Genomic DNA, 22,405 nt, shown 5'->3' with positions numbered 1-22,405 from the left:
TGAGGTCCTCCCCCATCTAGTTCCACAGCTTTCGGTAAGGAAAACTGAAATGGACCCTAGAGTCAGTCTGTCATCTTGTTATCGTGCAACCAGGAGATAACAGGAAACACCTTCTTCCTCTTTTAAAACAAAGGGCCACCCAAGGGGGAGTTCCAATGAAGCAGAAGCCAAATTATTGGAGCCTAATATTTGGAGATGTGATTACAAGTGATAGCTCTTAGAGTGTTTGGGAGAGGTACAGGGAGAGTTTAACCTCATATGAGCATCAGTGAAGAGACCAAAAAGAAGGCTGTTGGGGAAAGGAAGTTGGACCTTGGTTGGGAATGATGACAGCTTTGCCACATAGACTCTGATGGTTAGACAAACAGGAGACAATCAAGCTGACAATATACTAATTTTAGAGGCTAAAGCCATTGGAAACTCAGTGTACTTACTGAGGAATCAGATGTCAGCTCACTATCACCCCAAAGCAGATGTCCTCCGGATCCTTTGAACTAAAACTTGGGTTCAACTATCGCCCATCCTTCTCTTGTTCAAGTTCTTAACTTTAGAGATGCGTGCCCATCTCTAAGCTACTATCCTGTATCCTTCTCTTTGTCTATTGACAATAAAGAATGATTAGAGCAGTTTCTCAACATTCTATCACCTATGCTCCATCAGCCAAGATTTTGTTCAGTTTGACCTTCTGTAGTTTGTTTTATGAAAGTTATGTTTCTTCTTACTTTCCATACATAAAATATGTTATAGTTTGACTATCCTTTTTTTTAATCTCCCTTCCTCTTTTTCCCTCACCCTCTCTTGGTCTGAACCCCTGGGTGAGAATCAATATATTATACATAGACTTAAGGATTCATTGTACCATTTCTTTTCAATCTAGTCCATGAAGTGCTCTTTTTCACCCCTAGAAAATCTTATCCTGAATGTCAAAATTTTATATCTTCCAGATCAGAACAATCTTAGCTTCACAGAATGATACAACAGATTGTATCAGTCCAAGCGCTCATGTATTTGATGAGGTTAAATCTACTTACCATGTAAAAATTGCCAATTTGTCCATTTGTTAACTTTTTATTTTCACTCTATTAAAAACTAAACTAAACTAGTGTGGTAGGCAGCCTTTAAGATGCCCCCTTGTGATTCCTGCCTCCTGGTGTCTGTGCCCTTATGTAATCTCCTCCCCTTGAGCATGGACTGGACTTACTGACTCACTTCTAGCAAAGAGAATATGGCAAAGGTTATGGGATGTCACTTCCAAGATTAAGCTATAAGAAGATTGTGGCTTCTGTCTTGGGTGCTCGCTCACTCGCTCATATACTGCTTGCCTAGTGGAGGCAGCTGCCATCTCATGAGGCTGCTGTATCCGTTTGCTAGAGCTGTCATAACAAAATACCACAGATGCAGTGGCTTGAACAACAGAAATTAATTTTCTCACAGTTCAAGAGGCTCGATGTCCAAGATCATAATGTCCGCAAGGGTTGGTTCCTTCTGAGGCCTCTCTCCTTGGCTTGCAGATGGCCACCTTCTCCTAGTGTCCTCACAGGGTCTTTCCTCTATGTGAGTGCATCCCTGGTATCTCTTTGTGTGTCCCAATTTCCTCTTCTTATAAGGACACCAGTCAAACTGGATGAGGGCCCACTCTAACAGCCTCCTTTTAACTTAATCACCTCTTTAGAGGCCCTATCTCTAAATGCAGTCACATTCTGAGGTACTGGAGATTAAGGCTTCAACATATGAATTTGGGGGTGGGGGCTCATTTCAGCCCATACAGCAGCCCTTTGGAGAGGCCCAAGAGGAAAGAGGCCTGCCAACAACCATGTGAGTGAGCTTAGAAGCAGATCCCCGCGTTGAGCCCTCAGAAGAGATCATAGCTCTCAGCTGACAGCTTGACTACAACCTCACGAGAGACCTTGAGCCAGAGGTACCCAGCCAAGCCAGGATGCCTGAGCCACAAAAACTGTGAGATAATAAAGGTTAAGTTGTAAGTTTTGGGGTAAAATTTGTTATGCAGCAATAGATAACTAATGCAACCAATAACCTCACAAACCAACAAAGAAAAACCCGTGTTAACTGGAATGTTTGGGCAAAGAATACTGTGGCTACTTGAACTTTTTTGTTAATTGGGGTTAAGGCCAAATTTTTTGTTTCAAAACTTGCTGCAAATGAATCAGTGTACTTTTCTGCCAAAAATAACACAGTCTTTGATGACTGCTGATTGAGACTGTTCTAGGTGTCACTTGACAGTAAAAAAACATCAATGACAACATTTTTGCATGCAATATTTCATATAGTTTCACAGCAACCCATGAAGAAGACATAGCAGCTATTTTAATTCAGGTGCCAAGCAAAGCACCTGACACATGATAAGCATTCAAAAAATATTTCTAGGTGAATGTATTTCCATTTTTCAGAGGACAAAATTGAGCCTAGAGAAGTTAACTAACTTGTTCAAGATGGCACAGTTACTAAGTGGCAGGTATGGTAATAGAATCCTGGTAATAGGATTATTATCTATGGTATAATTCTATCGTATATAGTATATGGTAATAGAATTATTATCATAGAAAATGATAATAATCTCTATGTAGCAAAGCTTAATAATGGATTTTTTCTACTGTACCATGTCACCTTATATATTTGCTATTTGCATCTTTCTTCCTTGAAGTTATGGATAAAAAGAGTTTTTAAAAAATAATGAAGTTTTCAGTTAACTGACAATTTATTTTACATTTTTTTGCTATGGGGGCTGTGTTGGGATGAATGAAAAGCAGATATAAGCAAACAACTACATTCTGAAAATGGCCAATTAATCAAGTATGAGCACATACACTCTAGTTTGCTACTGAGTCAATTCTAGAAGATTTATCTACAAATCTTCTTATCTTTTTAATAGTCAGTGAGTAGTGGATTTAACACCTTCAGCTTATTAAAGACAGGTACTCTATATATGCCTGTTTTTTTCCCCATATAGGTTTCTGGGTGAATGAAGGAACAAAGCCCCTGAACACCAGGAAAAAGCTGACTGCAAAAATGGCATGGAGTTTCTCTGTTTCCTCTCAAAAGTCCAAGGGACAGAAAGGAACATAGAAATAGTTAATAAAATACCCATAATCTACAGGATAGGAACATTGCATAGTTGATCCTAACACTGTCTAGAGACTTATTTGGTTTATGTTAAATCTTATAATAGCAATAGATATTGATCTTTTATCCCCCATTCACTTGCTGAATACCTACTGTACACCAGCACTGTGAAAAGCATTGGTGATATAATTATGCCAATTATATTGGCATAATTCCCAATCCCTCTGGGAGTTTATAACCTAGTGGTAGAGGCCAATAAGTAAAATAACATATTTTAGCAAATTCTATTACAGAGGAAGGCAAAGGGTGCTATAGGAGTTGATGGTAAGAGATGGAAGCAAGTACTGTGGTCAGTGAAGGATTCTAGAAGAGATGACAAGATCTGAGAATGAAAGCATGGCAGGAGTTAGCCAAGGTGAGGCGGGATTTCTATGAAGAGGAAACATTTTGTGTAAGGGCACGGAAGTTTGAGATAGTGTGGCAAGTAGTTTACAATGACTACTAATTGAAAGTGAATTGGAATTGAAAGGTACGTGTTGGGGGAGTGGTGGGAAATCTGGGGAGAGAAGAGAGCAGCCCACGAAGGGCTAGGGTTACCTAGTTAAGGAGTCTGCACTTTAAAGGGAGCTTTTGACGACTTTTTAGTAAAGAAGTACCATAATTATAATTGTTTTTAAAAGACTGTTTTAAGAGCAATGCAGAGGATAAAAGTGGGATGAGACTGAGGATGAAGAGATCCATATGGAAAATGCTGTAGTAACTCAAACCAAGTGATATGTGTCTGAATTAAGGCAGTGGAAATGAATGAGACTGGACATAAGATCTGAGCAGTATTTAAAGGAAAGTGTATAAGTGATAACCAATTGGATATGTGGGGTGAGGGGAGTAGCTGGAATGATTCTTAGGTTTCTGGCTTCCCCTTTGATGAAGGTGAACAGCGAGGGACCACAGGAGGAGACCATGTGTCTGAGAGGATAAGGAGTTCAGTTTTGGATGTGTTGGGTTTGAGATGACTGTGAGACACTCAGGAGAGATGTCTAGAGGAGGCTGGGCTATATAGATCCAGAGAGAAGTCTGGGCTGGAGAAGGGCTGCTGCGTACACGTTTTATACCGTGCAGTGCACAACTGATCTGTGAAGCCATACATGACAGCCCTGGCTGGTGGCACAGGTTTGGAATCGGTACAGGTCAAATACTGAGGTCAGCTGAAACTATGGGAAAGGACCAAAGACGGGATTCTAGAGAATAAAACGTCAAAGTAAGCAAAGGATGAACAGCTTCATAAAACAGACTAGGAAAGAGCCGCCAGAGAGGTAAGAAAGGGGAAAGCCAACATTACCAAAAACTCATTATTAAAGACTGACACTTTAAATATGGGGATGATACTTCTCTAGACTGAGTGATTAAGTAAACCATCCTTATTTATTTCTTACAAGATTTATTATTAGCCATACTTTTTAATGATGTTACTTAGGATTGTGTGGCTAAGGTTGATCATAGAACTTAATTTTAGCCTCAATATTTATACCAGGTACCACTAGTTTCTCAAGGTACTAAAAGTAGTCTTTGCCTGATACTATTTTCACATTTTTTCCCTCATTTTCTTCCCATTTGACCCCTGATCCAGTTGTTCCTTTGATTTTCTGTTCCATGTTTTACTTACATTGCTGCCTTGAGTTCCCTGTTCTCTGCATCTTCTCAGCAGCTATTTAACTAATAATATATACTAACATTTCTCAAAATATGAATTTGTAATCATTCTTCTGCCTCACTCTGAAATCTGGAATTCTATTTTTCCTTGCATATATGTTTATTCTCTGAATTAAGGTTACAGATCTTGTGACTTAGTTAGTTTGTTATTCCTTACGTGCACCTAATAGTGTGCTGAGCATAACTGATTATTCATAGAAAATTCCCACCACACCCCTAAGGGCCATATGAGAACCCTAAACATCTGAAAGGTGGAAGTAGAAAACAGATGTTCCAGAAAACTTGTTTCAAAACTCTAGTTACAAGCCTGTGTTGGTCTGAATAACTGCTTTGCTCTTAAGCTGGTTTTTAAAGCTAGAAGTCACCTTGTCACATACGAAATTATTTTTCTTTTTCCCACGAATGAAATTTGAAAGTTGAAAATTTACTTTAAACTGACGTTGGTAAACATGGCATGTGACAGATTATAGATTTGTAGCATTCTGGAGTTGAACTTCGTTTCAAAAAAGTGTCAAAATGTAATTAGCATTACAGGAAAAACAGTTTCAGGTCAGATAAATTTGAAAAATGTTGGGCGAAAAACAGGGTTCTTTACTGAAAGACTCCTCAGAGCCTTTACTGTGCTAATATACATCATGACTCTTTAAGAAACGGCAGAGAGTAAACGGCATTTCTAAGACTGGACACACTTTGGGAAACATTGCGCTAATTTTACAGATGAGGGCCCTGAGCCTAAGGAAGTTTGGTGACTTGCCCAAGATGACACAAATAGTAGCAAAGCTGAGATAGCAGCCAGTTCCTCTGATTTTTAAGTTGGGTCTTCTTTGCATTACACTGCACTGCTGGTACGCCACTTCCTTTCTATCCTAAGCCCTTCATGGAGAGCAGAGCAGAAAATTGGTACCACTGACCCACAGAAATTCTGACTTCCAAGACTTAGAGATTTCCTCTTTCCGTAGCATTGACAAGATGATCTTTCTGGGAGTCTGTCAGCTGCTCTGTGGCCATGAAACAAACTGTGGGGGTGGGGAGGGTGCACAGGAGGAGGAGCTCCCTTTAGGATGCTTAAAAGAAAAATGCATTTATGCCGAGGATAATTCCTGGAACAGATGTGAAACCAAATACTTCATATCACGGTCCTGCCCCCACCCCCTTCTGAAAGGGAAATGAAATAGCAGGATTAACCTGCTCTTCATCAGATCATGCTTTGTTTCTTTCAAAAATCCCATGACCGGGGCAGATTCCATTTCCTGCTACTCCCCTTCCTACAGCAATGAGGGAAGAGCCCAGGAGGGGAGAGGAGGCTTTCCTTGGCTCTGCAAACACCAGGAGCACAGAGCCATGGTTAGAGGCATGCGCGACAGTAACGGCAGGTTAAAGGCTAACACGTGCTTTTACCCCCCGAATACCCAACTGATTTCTCTGTCTACACGCCATTAGCAAGTATTCTTCTGTAAATGTCATGAAAATCTTAGGACACTTGACTAATTCATCCATTTGGGGGGAGAGAGAAATTAGAATTAGTTTAATTCTAGGGAAAAGTGACTCAGTTTTTTTTTGGGGGGGTGTATAAAATCCAGGGTGTGTGAAAGAGATGGATGAATTTTTAAATAAACTATAACATCTTGACTAGGTAATGACAGAGCAAAGCAGAAATACAGTGTATAATATATAATCACCACAAAGCCAGTTGTGCCATGCTTTCAAGTGATTTAATAACTCAAGTGTCAGAGCATAAACTCCTCTGTAAGAGCCAAAAAGGCCTGGAGGTTTCTCACTGTCTGCACTTAGCAATGAAATGTGGCTCTCCCTAACGCCCCTGGCAGCTCGGCCGGGATCTCAGGCAGTCAGCAGCAGTTACCATCTTTTGAGGCCAGCTCGACTGGAGAGTGTAATTAGCCCAGAGAAGATCTCTGGTGCCCCATGGTAATGAACATCAAGAGCATCCCGGCAAGCCAGGGACTGGGTCACTTGAGGTGTCTCTAAGAATCACCTTTCAAAGCCCAAACCACTTGTTCAATCATATCACAAGTGCGCAACAGGACAGTGTGACAGGAGGGGAGCCTGTGGACAGCAGAATTAAAGGGATTAACAATGGGAGAGAAGCAATTGGTGGCACAGCTAGCCCCATTCTCAGCTGCTCTGTCTTGGATTTGGAGCACGAGGTGAAGCTTAAGGCTCTGAAACTATGTCAAGGTCCTCCTTGCTCCGTGCTGACTAAACCAACAGAAATACCCTGGAGCCTGACACCTTTCCAAACGGGAAAAAAAAGCAAGTGAGGCCAGGCCCAGGGACAGCTGCTGTCCCCCAGGCACACCACCTTACTTGGAAATGTAAAAAAAACTAGAGGCAAAGCGGGGCCCAGGCACCTTTCCCCCTAGGACCTTCAGCACACCTAACACAAAAGGGGCAGTCAAATATTTGTTGAATTAATGAACAGGAGGCACTAAGCAGGTATTTACTAAAGAATCTGGCTATCTAAGAAGTAAATACAATTTGACTGCTTTTTACTGAAGGCTTTTTATTTTGTTTTTTACTTTTTAGGTATCCACTATTAACTATTTAAGGTTTGAGGCATATTTCACACACTAATAAAATTCACCCATTTGAAGTGCATAGCTCAGTGGTCTTTAGTGTAACCATCACCATAAACTAATTTTAGAACATTCTCACTACCCCAAAAAGAAACCCTGTGCCCATTAGCAGTCTTTCCCCATCCCCCTCCCCAGCCCCGGCCCCAGGCAACCACTAATCCAATTTCTGTCTCTATGGATTTACCTATTCTGGACATTTCACATAAACAGAATTATACAATACATGGTCTTTTATGACTGGTTTTACTCACTTAGCATTACATTTTCAAGGTTCATCCATGCTGTAGCATGTATCAGTAGTTCATTCTTTGTTATGACTTTATAATATTCCACTGTGTGTGTGTGCGCATGCATGTGTGTGTGTGTATATATACACATTTTGTTCATCCATTCATTACCTGATAGACATTTAGGTTGTTTCCACATTTTTGCTATTGAGTAATGCTGCTATGAACATTCATGTACTGTACACCTTTTATGTATATATATGTTTTCATTTCTCCTGGCTATTTACCTAGGAGTAGAATTGCTGGGTCATATGGTAACTCGAAGTTTAACTGGTTGAGAAACTTCCAACCTCTTTTTCCAAAGCAGCTGCACCATTTTACGTTCTCACCAGCAATGCACTAGATTTCCAATTTCTCCATATCCTCACCAACACTTTTTATTACCTGTCTTTTGATTGCAGCCATCTAGTGGGTGTCAAGTGGCATCTCATTGTGGTTTTGATTTGCATTTCCCTAATGCCAAATGATGCATCCTTTCAGGTGCTTACTGGCCATTTGTATATCTTCTTTGGAGAAATATCTATTCAAATGCTTTGGTCATTTTTTAAATTGGGTTATCTGTCTTTTTATTGTGGAGCTGTAAGAGATCTGTACGTATTCTGGAAGTGTCCCTTGCCAGATATATGATTTGCAAATATTTTCTTCCATTCTATGGGCTGTCTTTTCACTTTCTTTTTTTTTTTTTTTAATAATTTTATTTATTTATTTTTTCCCCCCAAAGCCCAAGCAGATAGTTGTAGGCCATAGTTGCACATCCTTCTAGTTGCTGTATGTGGGACACAGCCTCAGCATGGCTGGAGAAGCGGTGCGTTGGTGCGCGCCCGGGATCGAACCTGGGCCGCCAGCAGCGGAGCGCGTGCACTTAACTGCTAAGCCACGGGGCCGGCCCTCTTTTCACTTTCTTGATGGTGCTTTTTGAAGCACGTAATTTTTTAATTTTGATGAAGCCCAACCTATTTAATTTTTGTTGTTGTTTGTGCTTTTTGGTGTCACAGCTAAAAAATCGTTGCCTAATCCAAGGACATAAGATTTACTCGTATGTTTTCTTCTGTGAATTTATAGTTTTAGCCCTTACATTTAGATCTTTTACCAATTTTGAGTTAACTTTTGTATATAGTGTGAGGTAGGGGTCCAACTTCACTCTTTCACATGTGGACAACCAACTGTTCTAGCACCACCAGCCTCTTCAACTATAAGTTGCAAAGACTACTCTTTTCTCACTGAATGGTCTTGGCATCTTTGTTGAAAAGCAATTGGACAGAGATGTATGGATTTATTTCTGGATTCTGAATTCTATTCCAGTGATCTATCCTACGCCACACTGTCTTGATTACTGTAGCTTTGTATTCATTGTTAGTTTTAAATCCTGTTTAAAATTCTATGACTCATGAGTACCAGGCTCCAGCTCTATTCTTTTTGGAGAATCTCAGTAAAGACCTGAGCACAAGGAAGCTTTTCTCTAAATGAAACAGGGGTCATTAATAACCTCTCTCAGTTTTTAAAGCGGCTGTACTGTGAGCAAAATCTTAGGAAGACAACATACGTGAACAGAATTTAGTTTCGTAATAAAATTAAACCTACAACAAACTTAATCTGCATAATTTGAGTATATATAACCATTCTGCTGCAGGATAATCAGGAGTGAATATTAAATAATTCATGTAAATGAATGTGGTATATCATAAATTTATATTATACTTAGAGCAAATTTATCATTTTAAATAATAAACACTTTTATAGCATTCTTTTTTTTCTCTATGGCTCATTTGTTCCATCTTCCTCACTTATAATGACTCTTCATTCAGGAAGACGGGGATTCTCATGTGTTCCTGAAACCTCCAGACAATAGGTACCCCCTCCCCCATGTACTATGAGCTAGGTCTGGGGCAAACTAGGGTAAAGGAATGACATTTCTCTTTGTAGCAGTCAAGAAGCTGGTGGAGAGGGGCTGCAGAAAGGTGATGGACTCCATCCAACAGGGGAGGAGACTCTGGAGAGAAAACATGTTGGGACAGAAACTGATAGATGTTTCTCAACACCATTCTCCCCTTCTTCCTCAATAAGAGAACCTCAATTTGCTGGGGAGGCAACGTGCCCAGCTAAAAGACTAACCCCCCAGACTCCTTTGTTGCTAGGGAGAAGTGGGCATGGGACCCAGGGCTGGCCAATCACATATTAGTTGGAACTGCAAGGCTTCCAAGAAAGCTTTTTTTAAAGTGGACACATTTAGCTGGCATCTGTCTTTTGCCTTCCTCCCACCCCCTTCTTGCCTGGAACATGGACACAATGCCAGTAGGAAAAGGAACTACCTTATGACCAAAAAAATGAAAGCCAATGCTTTAGGGTTAGTAGAGCAGAAGAGAGGAGCCTGGCTCCTTAGTTATGTCTCTGAAGAGCTGCATTAGCCCAGGACTTCCTGTCTCTGAACTTCTTGACATGCCAAAAAAATAAATCCTTTACTTATGGTAAACCACTGATTTTTTGAGTTTCTGTTACCTGCAGGGAATACTCTCCTAACAAATCCAGGGGTGATTCCCAAGCTCTCCCTCTTTGCCCCCACCCTGCTACCTCCCACCTTCACCTCCACCCTCTGCTGTGGGGGTCCCAGGTTCTTTGCTTCACCCCCATCCAGGCCCCCTCTACCAATCAGAACTGCTGCCCCTTCAGAGGCGTTTCAGGAGGTATGGGAAAGATTATCACCTCACTGCCCTCTATGGGAGAGGAGGCAGAAGGGCCACCTCGATACTTATCCTCCCCTTTCCCAGGTCTGGCTCCATTCAGAGAAGTTAAATGGCTGGGATTAAAGGCAAGCCAGCCTCACCTACACATGCCCCCACACTGCCAGCAACCCCCTGCTGAGTGATTAGAGATACCCACCAGATACTTCAGGGAGGTCCAGGCTGGAGGGCCTGGTTACCAGCCACTTAGTGCCACTGGGAAAGGAAGCTGGGCAAGTGAAATCACCTTGAGGGGCCTACAGTTTTGATATGATGAGGCAGTTCAGCAGGTTCTGGAATAAAGCTGCCTGGATTTGAATTTCAGCTCCACCATTAACCGTGTGGCTTGGACAAGTTACTTAACTTCTCTCAGCCTTAGTTTCCTCATACGTAAAATAAAGATAGAGCCACCTACTTTTGTAGGGTTGAAGAAGATAAAATGTGACTAATATACAATGCTAAGCACAGTCCTGGCATATAACAAGTGCTCAGTAAAATGATGACTACGTATTGCTGCTGCTGTTATTATTATTACAGTGCTTAAGAGCAAGGGCTTTGAAGTCAAATCCGGGTTCAAAGCCTGGCTTCACATCAGTTATGTGAACTTGGGTCGTTTCCTAGTCTCTGTACCTTAATTTTCTCTTGTCTAAGTGAGGAAGATAACAGCTAACTCACTCAATCATAGATACCTAGGGCAAGACTGCTCCACACCAGGTTTTATGCTTGACTCTGGGCATCTGATGGTGAGTAACACAGACACAGTCTCGGACCTCATAGAACTTAGGGTCTAGTGAGGGAGGCAGACACTAATGGAAAAGCACAAGGAACTGTAACAAACCCTACAAGAGAGAGCTACACAGGCCTCTGTGAAAGGGGGACATGCCTGAATCAGACAGGCCAGAGAAGGGAAATGAACTGAGGGCAGGGAGAGAGCATTCCAGGTGGAAGAGGCTCTGTGACTGAGGAACAACAGTGGGGAGTTCAGAGAAGGCCAGGGTGCTTAGTGTTGAGAAAGCACGGGGGAAGGCAGTGTCAAGTAAGGATGGAGGGTAAGCAGGTGATGTAAGACCTTTAATCTAGTTTTATCTTTACCTTAAGAGCAATGGTAAGCTTCTATGAAGGGCTTTAAGTGGTGTGTGTGTATGTCAGACATAGCTTGCATTCTGAAAGGCTCATTCCACAGTGACATGGAGAACGGAAGGAGGAAGACAGAGACGGCAAGGGTTGATGCATTAAGAAGCTAATACAGTAGGTCCAAGTGAGAATGTTTAGTGACTTAAGCTTGAATCCCTGCAAGTAGGGAAGGAAAAACAACCCATGTTTCAAACTAGAGAGGTAAGTCAGTCAGTATGAGTTTTTGGGTCACCCTCAGAATTGTCTCCAAAAAAAGGCACAAATGCAGCACACCTGATGTTCTGTACACAATTTCAGGGGATTCATAGATCAACTAAAGCTACACGCATGGGCCACAGCTCTTAGGTCAAACTCCCTAATTTAGACAAGAAAGCTTGATAAAGTCTGTGAGTGTATCATGACCCTTTGTTATTACTAGTAGCTCCTTCCTGAAGGTTGTACTCTGCTTATCAGACCTCCGTTCCCTGTTCTCTTGTCTCCCTATCCTACAAACGCCCTGAGAGGAGGATGATGACAACAGATGAGTCAGGTTCCTAGTCCCAGGATCGGAAACTGCCTGATGACCAACAAAACAAGAAAATGGTCTTTGTCCCTTTCATCCATTAGATCTTTACTAAAAAAACTCCATCTTTTTTCTCATTCATGTATTTGGTTCTAGGAGGAAGCAGATGAAAACATGAGTAAGAAATGTCCTCAGGACTACTTATACCTGGAACCTGAATTGCTCACTGGCTTCCTGGATTCAGGCCAGACTTGAAGGAAGAGAGCTATGGATTCCCCAACAACAGCAAAGGTCAGATCTCTAGGTTGAAGCACAACATTCATTTAATCCAATATATTGCCAATGTCAACTCAGAAGGAAATCCACAATGTCTTGTAAGAATCCTGTAACCCAGGATTATTTGGAGTGGAGTCCCAGATTGGTACCAGTCCGAGAACTCTTTGTTATTAGTCTCCAAGGAGACATGTTTAGAAAAGGAAAGTAGGCAGTTAAAACCTTTTACAGCAGGAGCCGGGCCTGTGGCTTAGTGGTTAAGTGTGCATGCTCCGCTACCGGTGGCCCGGGTTCGGATCCCGGGTGCGCACCGACGCACCACTTCTCTGGCCATGCTGAGGCGGCGTCCCACATACAGCAACTAGAAGGAAACGCAACTATGACATACAACTATCTACTGGGGCCTTGGGGAGAAAAACGGAAAAAAATGGAGGAGGACTGGCAATAGATGTTAGCTCAGGGCTGGTCTTCCTCAGCAAAAAGAGGAGGATTGGCATGGATGTTAGCTCAGGGCTGATCTTCCTCACACACACAAAAATAAATTAAATAAAACCTTTTACAGCAAATGCCCAGCAATTTTATGCCTGGTGAATCTAATAATAATAAATTCGAGCTTGTGTGTTAGATGTCTTTTTTCTTATTTAGTTTCGCTAGTAATTTATTTTTAGTGTATTTTATGAAAGTATCAGTCCATGCAGGACTGGAAAGCAAAATAACTAGTCCTTCAACACTGACGGTTTGAAAAGCATTGCTGTAGCCAGCTGCAAGTTTCCTGATTCTTTACTTAACGATATGAATGATAACACAGAAATTTTACTCATGAATACAGAGGATTAAAGATGAGCCCGACTGGACTAGGAGTCACTAAAGCCTGAGTTTTAGTTCTAAATTTTTGCTGTAGTGATACACATTCCCTCCCCCCCTCCCTTTGGGAATGAAGGACATTCCCCACCTCCATTGCTGCCCTCAGCCCTCTTTGGGAATTGCTCCATTATGCAAGGGCATGTCCTCTTCTCAGGCAGCCCATGAGCAATGATGGATCAACACAGAATAAGTATGAAAGCTGTATCCCAGCCCCCTCACCACAACCCACAACTCTGAAACGCCATCCAGTTTTATAGCTCCCTGTGAGGTCAAATGAGGACTTCTTTGTCACTGCATCACAGCCCAACTTCTCCCATTGTCCAATCTTATTTCCTTCCATTCCATAGGTATTGATCCCAAGAGCACCCCTAAACTTACTGCACACTAATCTCCATCTTAGAGTTTGCTTTCTAGGGAACCTAACTTTTGATCTTATATAACAATAATGTGACTTCAAAGGTCATAATGGGAATTAATGAAACCACATGCTTTGAATGATGACACCATAGTAAGAACCACCATTTATTGAGTACTTTCCATGTGTCAAACACAGTACTAGGTGCACGACATATAGAATCTATAGTCTTTTTTTTATTGTGATAAAATACACATAACATAAAATGAGAGTGAATCAGTAATCCAAAACCTCCCAACAAACAAAAGTCCAGGACCAGATGGCTTCACTGGTGAATTTTACCAAACATTTAAAGAAGAATTAATACCACTCCTTCTCAAACTCTTCCAATAAACAGAAGAGGAAGGAATATTTCCAAACTCATTTTACGAGGCTAGCATTACCCTGATAGTAAAACTAGACAAGGACTCACAAGAAAAGAAAATTACAGGCCAATATCCCTGATGAACACAGATACAAAAATCTTCAACAAAGATATTAGCAAATCAATTCAACAATATATTAAAAGGATCATATACCATGATCAAGTGGGATTTATTCCAGGGATGCAAGGATGGTTCAAAATCTGCAAATCAATGTGATACATCACATTAAAAAAATGAAGGATAAAAATTATATGATCATCTCAATAGATGCCAAAAAAGCATTTGACAAAATTCTACCTCCATCTATGATAAAAACTCTCAACAAAGTGGTTCTAGAGGGAATGCAGCTCAACATAATAAATGCCGTATATGACAAGTTCACAGCTAACATCATGCTCAATGGGGAAAAGCTGATAGCTTTCCCTCTAAGATCAAGAACCAGACAAAGATGCCCACTCTCACCACTTTTATTCAACATAGTATTGGAAGTCCTAGCCAGAGCAATTCGCCAAGAAAAAGAAATAAAAGGCATCCAAATTGGAAAGAAAGAAGTAAAACTGTCAGTATTTGCAGATAACATAATATTATATATAGAGAAACCTAAAGATTCCACTAAAAAATTGTTAGAACTAATAAACGAACTCAGTGAAATTGGAGGACATAAAATCAATATATAAAAATCAGTTGAATTTCTATAAACTAACAATGAACTATCAGAAAGAGAAATTAAGACAACAACTCCATTTACAATTGCATCAAAAAGAATGAAATACCTAGAAATAAATTTAACTGAGGAGGTAAAACATCTGTACACTGAAAACCATAAGACACTGAAGAAAGAAATTAGGAAGACACAAATAAATGGACAGATATTCCCTGCTCAGGGGTTGGAAGAATTAATATTGTTAAAATGTCTATACTATCCAAAGTAATCTACAGATTCAATGCAATCCCTGTCAAAATTCCAATGGCATTTTTCACAGAAATAGAAAAAACAATCCTAAAATTTGTGTGGAACCACAAAAGACCCCAAATAGCCAAAGCAACCTTGAGAAAGAAGAATAAAGCCAGAGGCATCACACTTTCTGATTTTAAACTATATTACAAAGCTATAGTAATCAAAATAGTTATGACACTGGCAGAAAAACAGACACATAGATCAATGGAACAGAATAGAGAGCCCAGAAACAAACCCACACCTATATGGCCAATTAATTTATGACAAAAGAGCCAAGAATATGCAATTCAGAAAGGACAGTCTCTTCAACAAATGGTGTTGGGAAAACTGGACAATCACACGCAAAAGAATGAAACTGGACCACTATCTTACACTACACACAAAAATTAACTAAAATGGATTAAAGACTTGAACGTAAGACCTGAAGCCATAAAATCCTACAAGAAAACACAGGGGTAAGCTCCTTGACATAGGTCTTGGCAGTGATTTTTTGGATCTGACACCAAAGCAAAGGCAACAGAAGCAAAAATAAACAAGTCAGACTACATCAAACTAAAAAGCTTCTGCACGGTGAAGGGAACCACCAACAAAATAAAAAGGAAACCTATGGAATGGGAGAGGATATTTGCAAATCATATAGCTGATAAGGGGTTAATATCCAAAATATATAAAGAACTCATACAGCTCAATAGCAAAAAAACAAATAATCCGATCAAAAAATAGGCAGAGGATTTGAATAGACATTTTTCCAAAGAGGACATACAAATGACCAGCAGGTACATGAAAAGGAGTTCAACATCACTAATTATCAGAGAAAAGCAAGTTAAAACCACAAGGAGATTTCACCTCACACCTGTTAGAATGGCTGTCATCAAAAAGACAAGAGATAACAAGTGTTGGTGAGGATGTGGAGAAAGGGAACTCTTATGTACTATTAGTGGGAATGTAAATTGGTGCAGCCACTATGGAAAACAGGATGGAGGATCCTCAAAAAATTAAAAATAGAACTACCATATGATCCAGCAATTCCAGTTCTGGGACTATATCTGAAGAAAATGAAAACACTAACTCAAAGAGATATACGCACCCCCATTTTCACTGCAGCATTATTTACAATAGCCAAGACATAGAAACAACCTAAGTGTCTACCAATGGATGAATGGATAAAGAAAATGTGGTATATACATACAACAGACTATTATTCAGCCATAAAAAAGAGGGAAATCTTGCCATTTCCAACAACATGGATGGACCTTGAGGGCAATATCCTAAATGAAATAAGTCAGACAGAGAAAGACAAATATTGTATGATCTCACTTATATACGGAATCCAAAAAAACCTACAAAAACCAAAAAGGCGCTTTTAGATACAGAGAACAGATTGGTGGTTGCCAGAGGTGGAGAGTAGGGGGGAAAATTTACCATCTTAATCATTTTTAAGTGAACAGTTCAATGGTGTTAAGCACATTTGCATTGTGCAATCATCACCACCATCTATGTCCAGAACTGTTTTCATCTCAAAAAACTGAAACTCTGTACCCATCAAAAAATAACTCCCCATTCTGCCCTCCCTCCAGCCCCTGGAAATCATCATTCTACTTTCTGTCTCTATGAATGTGACTACTCTAGGTACCTCATATAAGTAAAATCACATGTTACAACATGTGAGAACTATCTTTGTTTTTTAAGGCTGAATAATATTTGATTGTATGTATAATATCACATTTTGTTTACCCATTCATCCATTGGTGGACACTTAGGTTGCTTCCACCTTTTGGCTATTGTGAATAACGCTGTTATGAACATAGGTATACAAATATCTGTTTAAGACCCTGCTTTCAGTTCTTTTGGGTATATACCCAGAAGTGGAATTGCTGAATTGTATAATAATTATGATTTTAGTTTCTTTAGGAACTACTGTACTGTTTTCCATAGTGGCCGCACCATTTTAGACTCTCATCAATGGTGCACAAGGGTTCCATTTTTCTACTTCCTCACCAACAATTGTTGTTTTCTGTTCTTTTTAATAGTAGCCATCCTAACGGGTGAGGCGGTATGTCATTATGGTTTTGATTTGCATTTCCCTTATGATTAGTGATGTCAAGCATCTTTTCATGTGCCTATTGGCCATTTGATATATTTTCTTCAGAGAAATGTCTATTCCAGTTCTTTGTTCATTTTTAAGTCAGGTTGTTTGTCTTCTGTTGTGGAGGCTATCTATAATCTTTACATCAACTCTGCAAGATTGGTATTTTTATGCTTACTGTACAGATGCGGAAACTGAGACTCAAATGGCTAAGTAATTAGCCCGCAGTTGCCAACAGGGACGTGGTGGAGCCCAGACAGGTCAGCCTAACTTCAGAGTTTTGCTCTTTCCATCCTACATTCTGAAATTCTTAAAAAAGTTAGGTATTGTTACTGATGATGACAGTGGTATTGCTACACGGCCCTGAACTTGAAGCAAGAGTAAGTAGGGAAGGTAAGAGGTAAGGGTTGAGAGAACTTTAGTCTTGTTTCTGAGAACACTGTACAAATATAAATAGAAAGTGTACCATGACTCCAGAAGCAGGATGATGAATTTTATACTACACTCAATATGAGGCAGATCTCTAATACTGAAGTATGGTGTTCCATTTCAGACACTATACAATTTAAGAGGAACTTGAAGAATTCATGGAGAATTCAGAAGAGAATAAAAAAGACAGTTCAGTGGGGCCTGGCTCAGTGGCGTAGCAGTTAAGTTTGTGCTCTCCGCTTCGGTGGCCTGGGATTCATGGGTTCAGATCCCGGGCGCAGATCTACGCACCGCTTATCAAAGCCATGCTGTCGTGGTGTCCCATATAAAGTAGAGGAAGATGGGCACGGATGTTAGCCCAGGGCCAATCTTCGTTAGCAAAAAAGAGGAGGATTGGCATCAGATGTTGGCTCAGGGCTAATCTTCCTCAAAAAAAAAAAAAAGACAGTTCAGTGTTCAAAAGCAAAACCTGATCTATGATAAAGTTAAAGAGCTCCAATTAGTTGGTATAGAGGAAAAAAAGCTGAAGGATAATGTTTTTCAAATAAACTACACTTTATTTTAACTTTGTTCCCTTATAATGAGATCCTTGGAGGTGGTCTAAAATAGAACATCTTTATACTGAATTCTGGATCGTAACAATTAGGTTTATAGTAAGGTTACAAATGTGTGTAAGAGGTTGTTATCTGAGGGGTAGTGATTAGTCATTCTTTATTTTACAGGAAGTAGTTTTACAATATTGCAAGAAATAGGTTAGAAATACTAGGTAATTTATAAGGAAGGTTATTCTGATTTTGAAGACTGTTTAATAATAAAATGCATTATTTATGAAATGTTTAAGGTTAAAGCATTTTGACCTGAGGTTACACATTTTACTTGAAGCCAGGAGAACAGACGGGAATAGATTATTTTCCAGAAAAATTTTGTGTTATGTATTCTTTTCTTTAGGGCTGATATTACAATGTAGTTAAGTATTTTGGCTGTTGCTAGGGTTTCAAGATACATACAGAATGTAATCCTGCCCTCAAGGAGTTTACGGTCATACTGACATCCAAGAAGTAAGTAGCGATAAAAGATGACAAAATACAGTGAGGTACTAAACTTTGTGATACAAATTTTAAGTGTTCTAGGGATTTAAAAAATGGCAAGATAAATGTCACTATGAGTAAGGACTATTGGGGGAAACAAAATTTAACTGGGCCCTTGGAGGACAGGAAGGATTTGCATGTGTGGACAGGTATTGAAGGTGTCAGCAAAAGAATAAACAAAGGCAGAAATATGAAAATTCCCTCCATCTATTCAATCAGAATTTCCTTAAGTCCCTACTAGGGGCTGAGCACTGAGTGAGGCCCCGGGGTTTCAGAGTCAGATCAGATCTGATCCTCACCTTCCGGAGAATGACAGGCTATGAGAGACAGACAGCAATTCATAAAGATACTAGAGTGCTGTAAATGCTACTGCAGGGGTCATCACAGACTTCCACTGGGGCACAGTCCAAAAGCATCTAAATCAGACTGGGGGTGGGACAGAGGTAGGATTAGACAGCAGAAAAGAGGACAAATAGGAATGAGGCAGATTGGGGAGGAAGGGGGCAAGAGGAGGCAGGTGGCACCTAGGCAGGGGAAACTGTACATGTAAATAAAGGAACAGAGAACAAACATGCCATATGATGAGGCAAGAATATTGTTCAGCTTCCACAGTTTTCACAAGATGTTACCTTTGCCACTTGCTTTCCAAAGCATATAGAAGCATCTTCAACCAGCAATGCAGAAGACTAGGCATCTGGGCCCTTGTCCAAGAGCACAAATAGCTCTTATTGAGCAATCAACTGAGAGAAGTTATATTTAGGATTGTCTAAGACACATGAAATCCACCCAGTCCTCTAAATAATCAATATCTTATCCTTGGATCATCTTGGACCACAAAGAGACTTCAACTATATTAGTTTTGTCCCTCACAAAACTGTATTCATTGACTCGCACTGTCAAGTTTTGCCTTCATGTAGGTCTTGCCAAGAAGTAGCCCTGGAAACACATTGCTATGTTAGCTTGTTGAGGGCACTATTACTCCATCCAGTGTCCTCTATATACAGTATGTAAAATACTTCTTTTAGAATAAGAGCTAGGAAAAGGCTTAATTTGCCTCTAGAGTATTTCTTCCTTTTTGAAAATGAGAACTATTCACTCTGATTTATCATGTTTCCCTTTTGTCTTGGCTGTTTGGAGACTCAGAACCAAATTTAACCTCAATTATAGTAATTTTATTTGGTCTTATATTTGAAAAATTTGAAATATCTTGTTTCTTGGTCTGGATTTTCCCTATATATTTTATTATTTATTGCATGTGGTTTTATATTTTAAGACTCTATGCTAGAGACGAACAGTCTATGCCACACCTGCCTAGCTACAATCCCACCTGAAGAAAATTGCCAGAAAGGCATACGTTGGCAGCTGTGTATCACATAATCATGCTACACTAGCAGCAGGCTGGCATCTGCCTGGAAGGCAGCAGCCACCTACATTTAGCTCTGCACGCCAGTGGCACTTTGCTGGATGAATGAATGCAGATTCCGTCTTGTGAAAGCTGAATGCAAAAAGTGGAGAGAGAAACAATCACACAGAAAGGAGGAGACCACCGATGACCTGGTAACAGGGATGGACTAATAGACTTGCTGTTTAGCCACAAGAGCTAATTATCTCAAATAAGGTTGCAGGTTTTCACAAGGTCTGGTCTTGAGACTTTCTTTCTTTCTTCCCTGCGTTTATGTACAATAAATTTTCTTAACAGAGGCAAACTGAGGGTGTTTCTCTTCTTGATAATCAAAAGGCTGTTGTAGACTACTCGAATTCTCTGCATAAAAAGAGGAGGGTAGGGGCCAGCCCGGTGGCACAAGCGGTTAAGTGTGCGCACTCAGCCGCGGCAGCCTGGGGTTTGCCGGTTTGGATCTCGGGCGTGCACCAAGGCATTGCTTGTCGGGCCATGCTATGGCGGCGTCCCATATAAAGTAGAGGAAGATGGGTACGGATGTTAGCCCAGGTTCAGTCTTCCTCAGCAAAAAGAGGAGGATTGGCAGATGTTAGCTCAGGGCCGATCTTCCTTACCAAAAAAAAAAAAGAGGAGGGTAAGCATATGTACACGCGCACAATGGCGATATATTGGGGAATAGTAGAAAGGATGAATAAATATAAAATAGAAGGCCTGAGAGGACTCAGACTTCTAAAAAAGAGTGGCAGTTTTTAAAATTCCATATTTCAAAATCTGATTAATAACTATGAACAATTCATTACCTAATACATTTTGCAGCTCAGCCATAATAAGTTAAAAATAAAAGCCTCTTGTCACATCCCAAAATATCTTCATTTAGCCTTGTCACATGTCTCAATTTCCCTGGGAAGCAAATTAGAAGTGCATGGAAGGGGGGAAAAAACCTCAGTCACTTTCCATCCAACAGATATAAAAAAGAATGATTCTTCTACCTAAGAACAAAAAAACAAGCAACAATAGCCTAGCAACTTCTAACCAGCTGCCTTTTTTCCTCACCTCATCACCTTACAACCCCATTTATACTGGGGATATACGCTATGTTTTACTGATGTAGCGAAAGGGACACTGCACACATTCAAGCTGTCCTCTCTGGTATCAGATAACTAGTTACCATGGATTTAGGTTTCAAGAGAAGAGAGTCCCTTGATAGCTATGGAGCTAAATGGAAATACTTGCATGTTCGAAAGATGGGAACAAAAAAGTATGAGAGACTTGTTTTATTTTTACTGATGATGTTCTTCATTCTGAGGACTTAAGAAAATTTGAGTCTTTTTCCTTTATAATCATAATTTGAAAGAATAGAGGATAAATATCAATTCCAATCACGCCAACAGGACAATGTACTTCAAGTCATTGTCCTCTAGGCTCTGCACTCTTTGAGGCCCAGTCCAAATTCTATAGATCAGGCAAGCACAGTTGTAAATATTTCCATGTGCAAAGCTCACTTTTTCCAAAGACCGGCATGGCTTAGCATGCTGTTTTCTTTCTTTAGAACTTTTAGGAGCAATTATGTCCTGAGGATATAAGAATGGTAAAGCAAAGGTATGTGCCTGTAACAAGCATCTCATTGAAACTAGCAGCAAGATGTGTGGGTTCATAGGATGGATAACCACAGCGTACAGACTGATAACTTGTAGTGATAAGTATAAAGACTCACAAAGTAAGGCAATATTATGCTGGTTACTTGCCCAGTTCAGGGCTACAAGAATAAACAGGATCTTTTTCCACCCAAAGTGAATGGATATTACACAGGCCAGCACAAATCTGCTATAAGATGCAGTGGTAGGTATAACTGGAACAATCCAGGGTGCCAGGCAATTTTTCCAGGAGGTGTGTGTGCTTCTGTAACACAAATGTAATTTGAGAAAGGGGCTAGGGCATTTCCCTTGTCTCTTTATAACAAAGTAGCAATTGTTAGCAACTGAAGCATCATCACTCCTCTCTTGGGAGGATGCCAACTCAGCAAGAGACAGTATCAATTTTCAGATGTTATCTTTCTCAGTAGTCCATTTCTTAATCCATTTCAGAAATAGAGTCACCCGGTTTTCAAGACAAATGAATCCCCTTTGGGTGGGTTCTTAGAACCTCCTACCTCCCCACAAACTGAAGCCGGGTTGTTTCCTCCCCCACTTCCAACCAGGTTCTTCAGCTATGCTTGAGTTTTGTTTCTGAATGTAGAAACAGTTACTAAATGAAATGAAAGAGGCCTCAGGACAGGAAAGCATGAAATTTCAATGGCTGGCAGCCAGGCAATTTTGCCATGTAGAGGGATCCACATCCTTCTTGTGTGGCTGCAGCCAGACTGAAGCTAGCAAAACACATACTGTTAAAACATCACTTGGGTAATACAGCCTACAACGAAGTAAGTGCTATGACCAGTCGCTTAGAACTGGGTGATAAAAACCTAATGGATTTAGATTTTTCTCCTGCTTCCTTATACTGCAAA

The 22,405-nt window shown here is 40.3% G+C and overlaps 1 protein-coding gene across 14 annotated transcripts in view; it reads right to left on the bottom strand.

Moving 5' to 3' along the window:
- TTLL5 (tubulin tyrosine ligase like 5) overlaps positions 1-22,405 on the bottom strand; it is a 296,525-nt gene that overhangs the window by 23,299 nt on the left and 250,821 nt on the right. Inside the window, exon 34 of one of the 14 annotated variants that reach the window (XM_058567407.1) lies at positions 17,165-17,295. The exons of the other annotated variants lie outside the window; for them this stretch is intronic. Coding sequence (XP_058423390.1) covers positions 17,204-17,295 — 92 coding nt within the window. The 3' untranslated portion in view covers positions 17,165-17,203. The remainder of the gene's footprint in view (positions 1-17,164; positions 17,296-22,405) is intronic. 14 annotated transcript variants of the gene reach the window in all.

Source organism: Diceros bicornis, chromosome 24, assembly GCF_020826845.1.
Source record: "Diceros bicornis minor isolate mBicDic1 chromosome 24, mDicBic1.mat.cur, whole genome shotgun sequence".
NCBI classification, from domain to species: Eukaryota; Metazoa; Chordata; class Mammalia; order Perissodactyla; family Rhinocerotidae; genus Diceros; species Diceros bicornis.
This window is presented reverse-complemented; position numbering and strand designations above follow the sequence as displayed.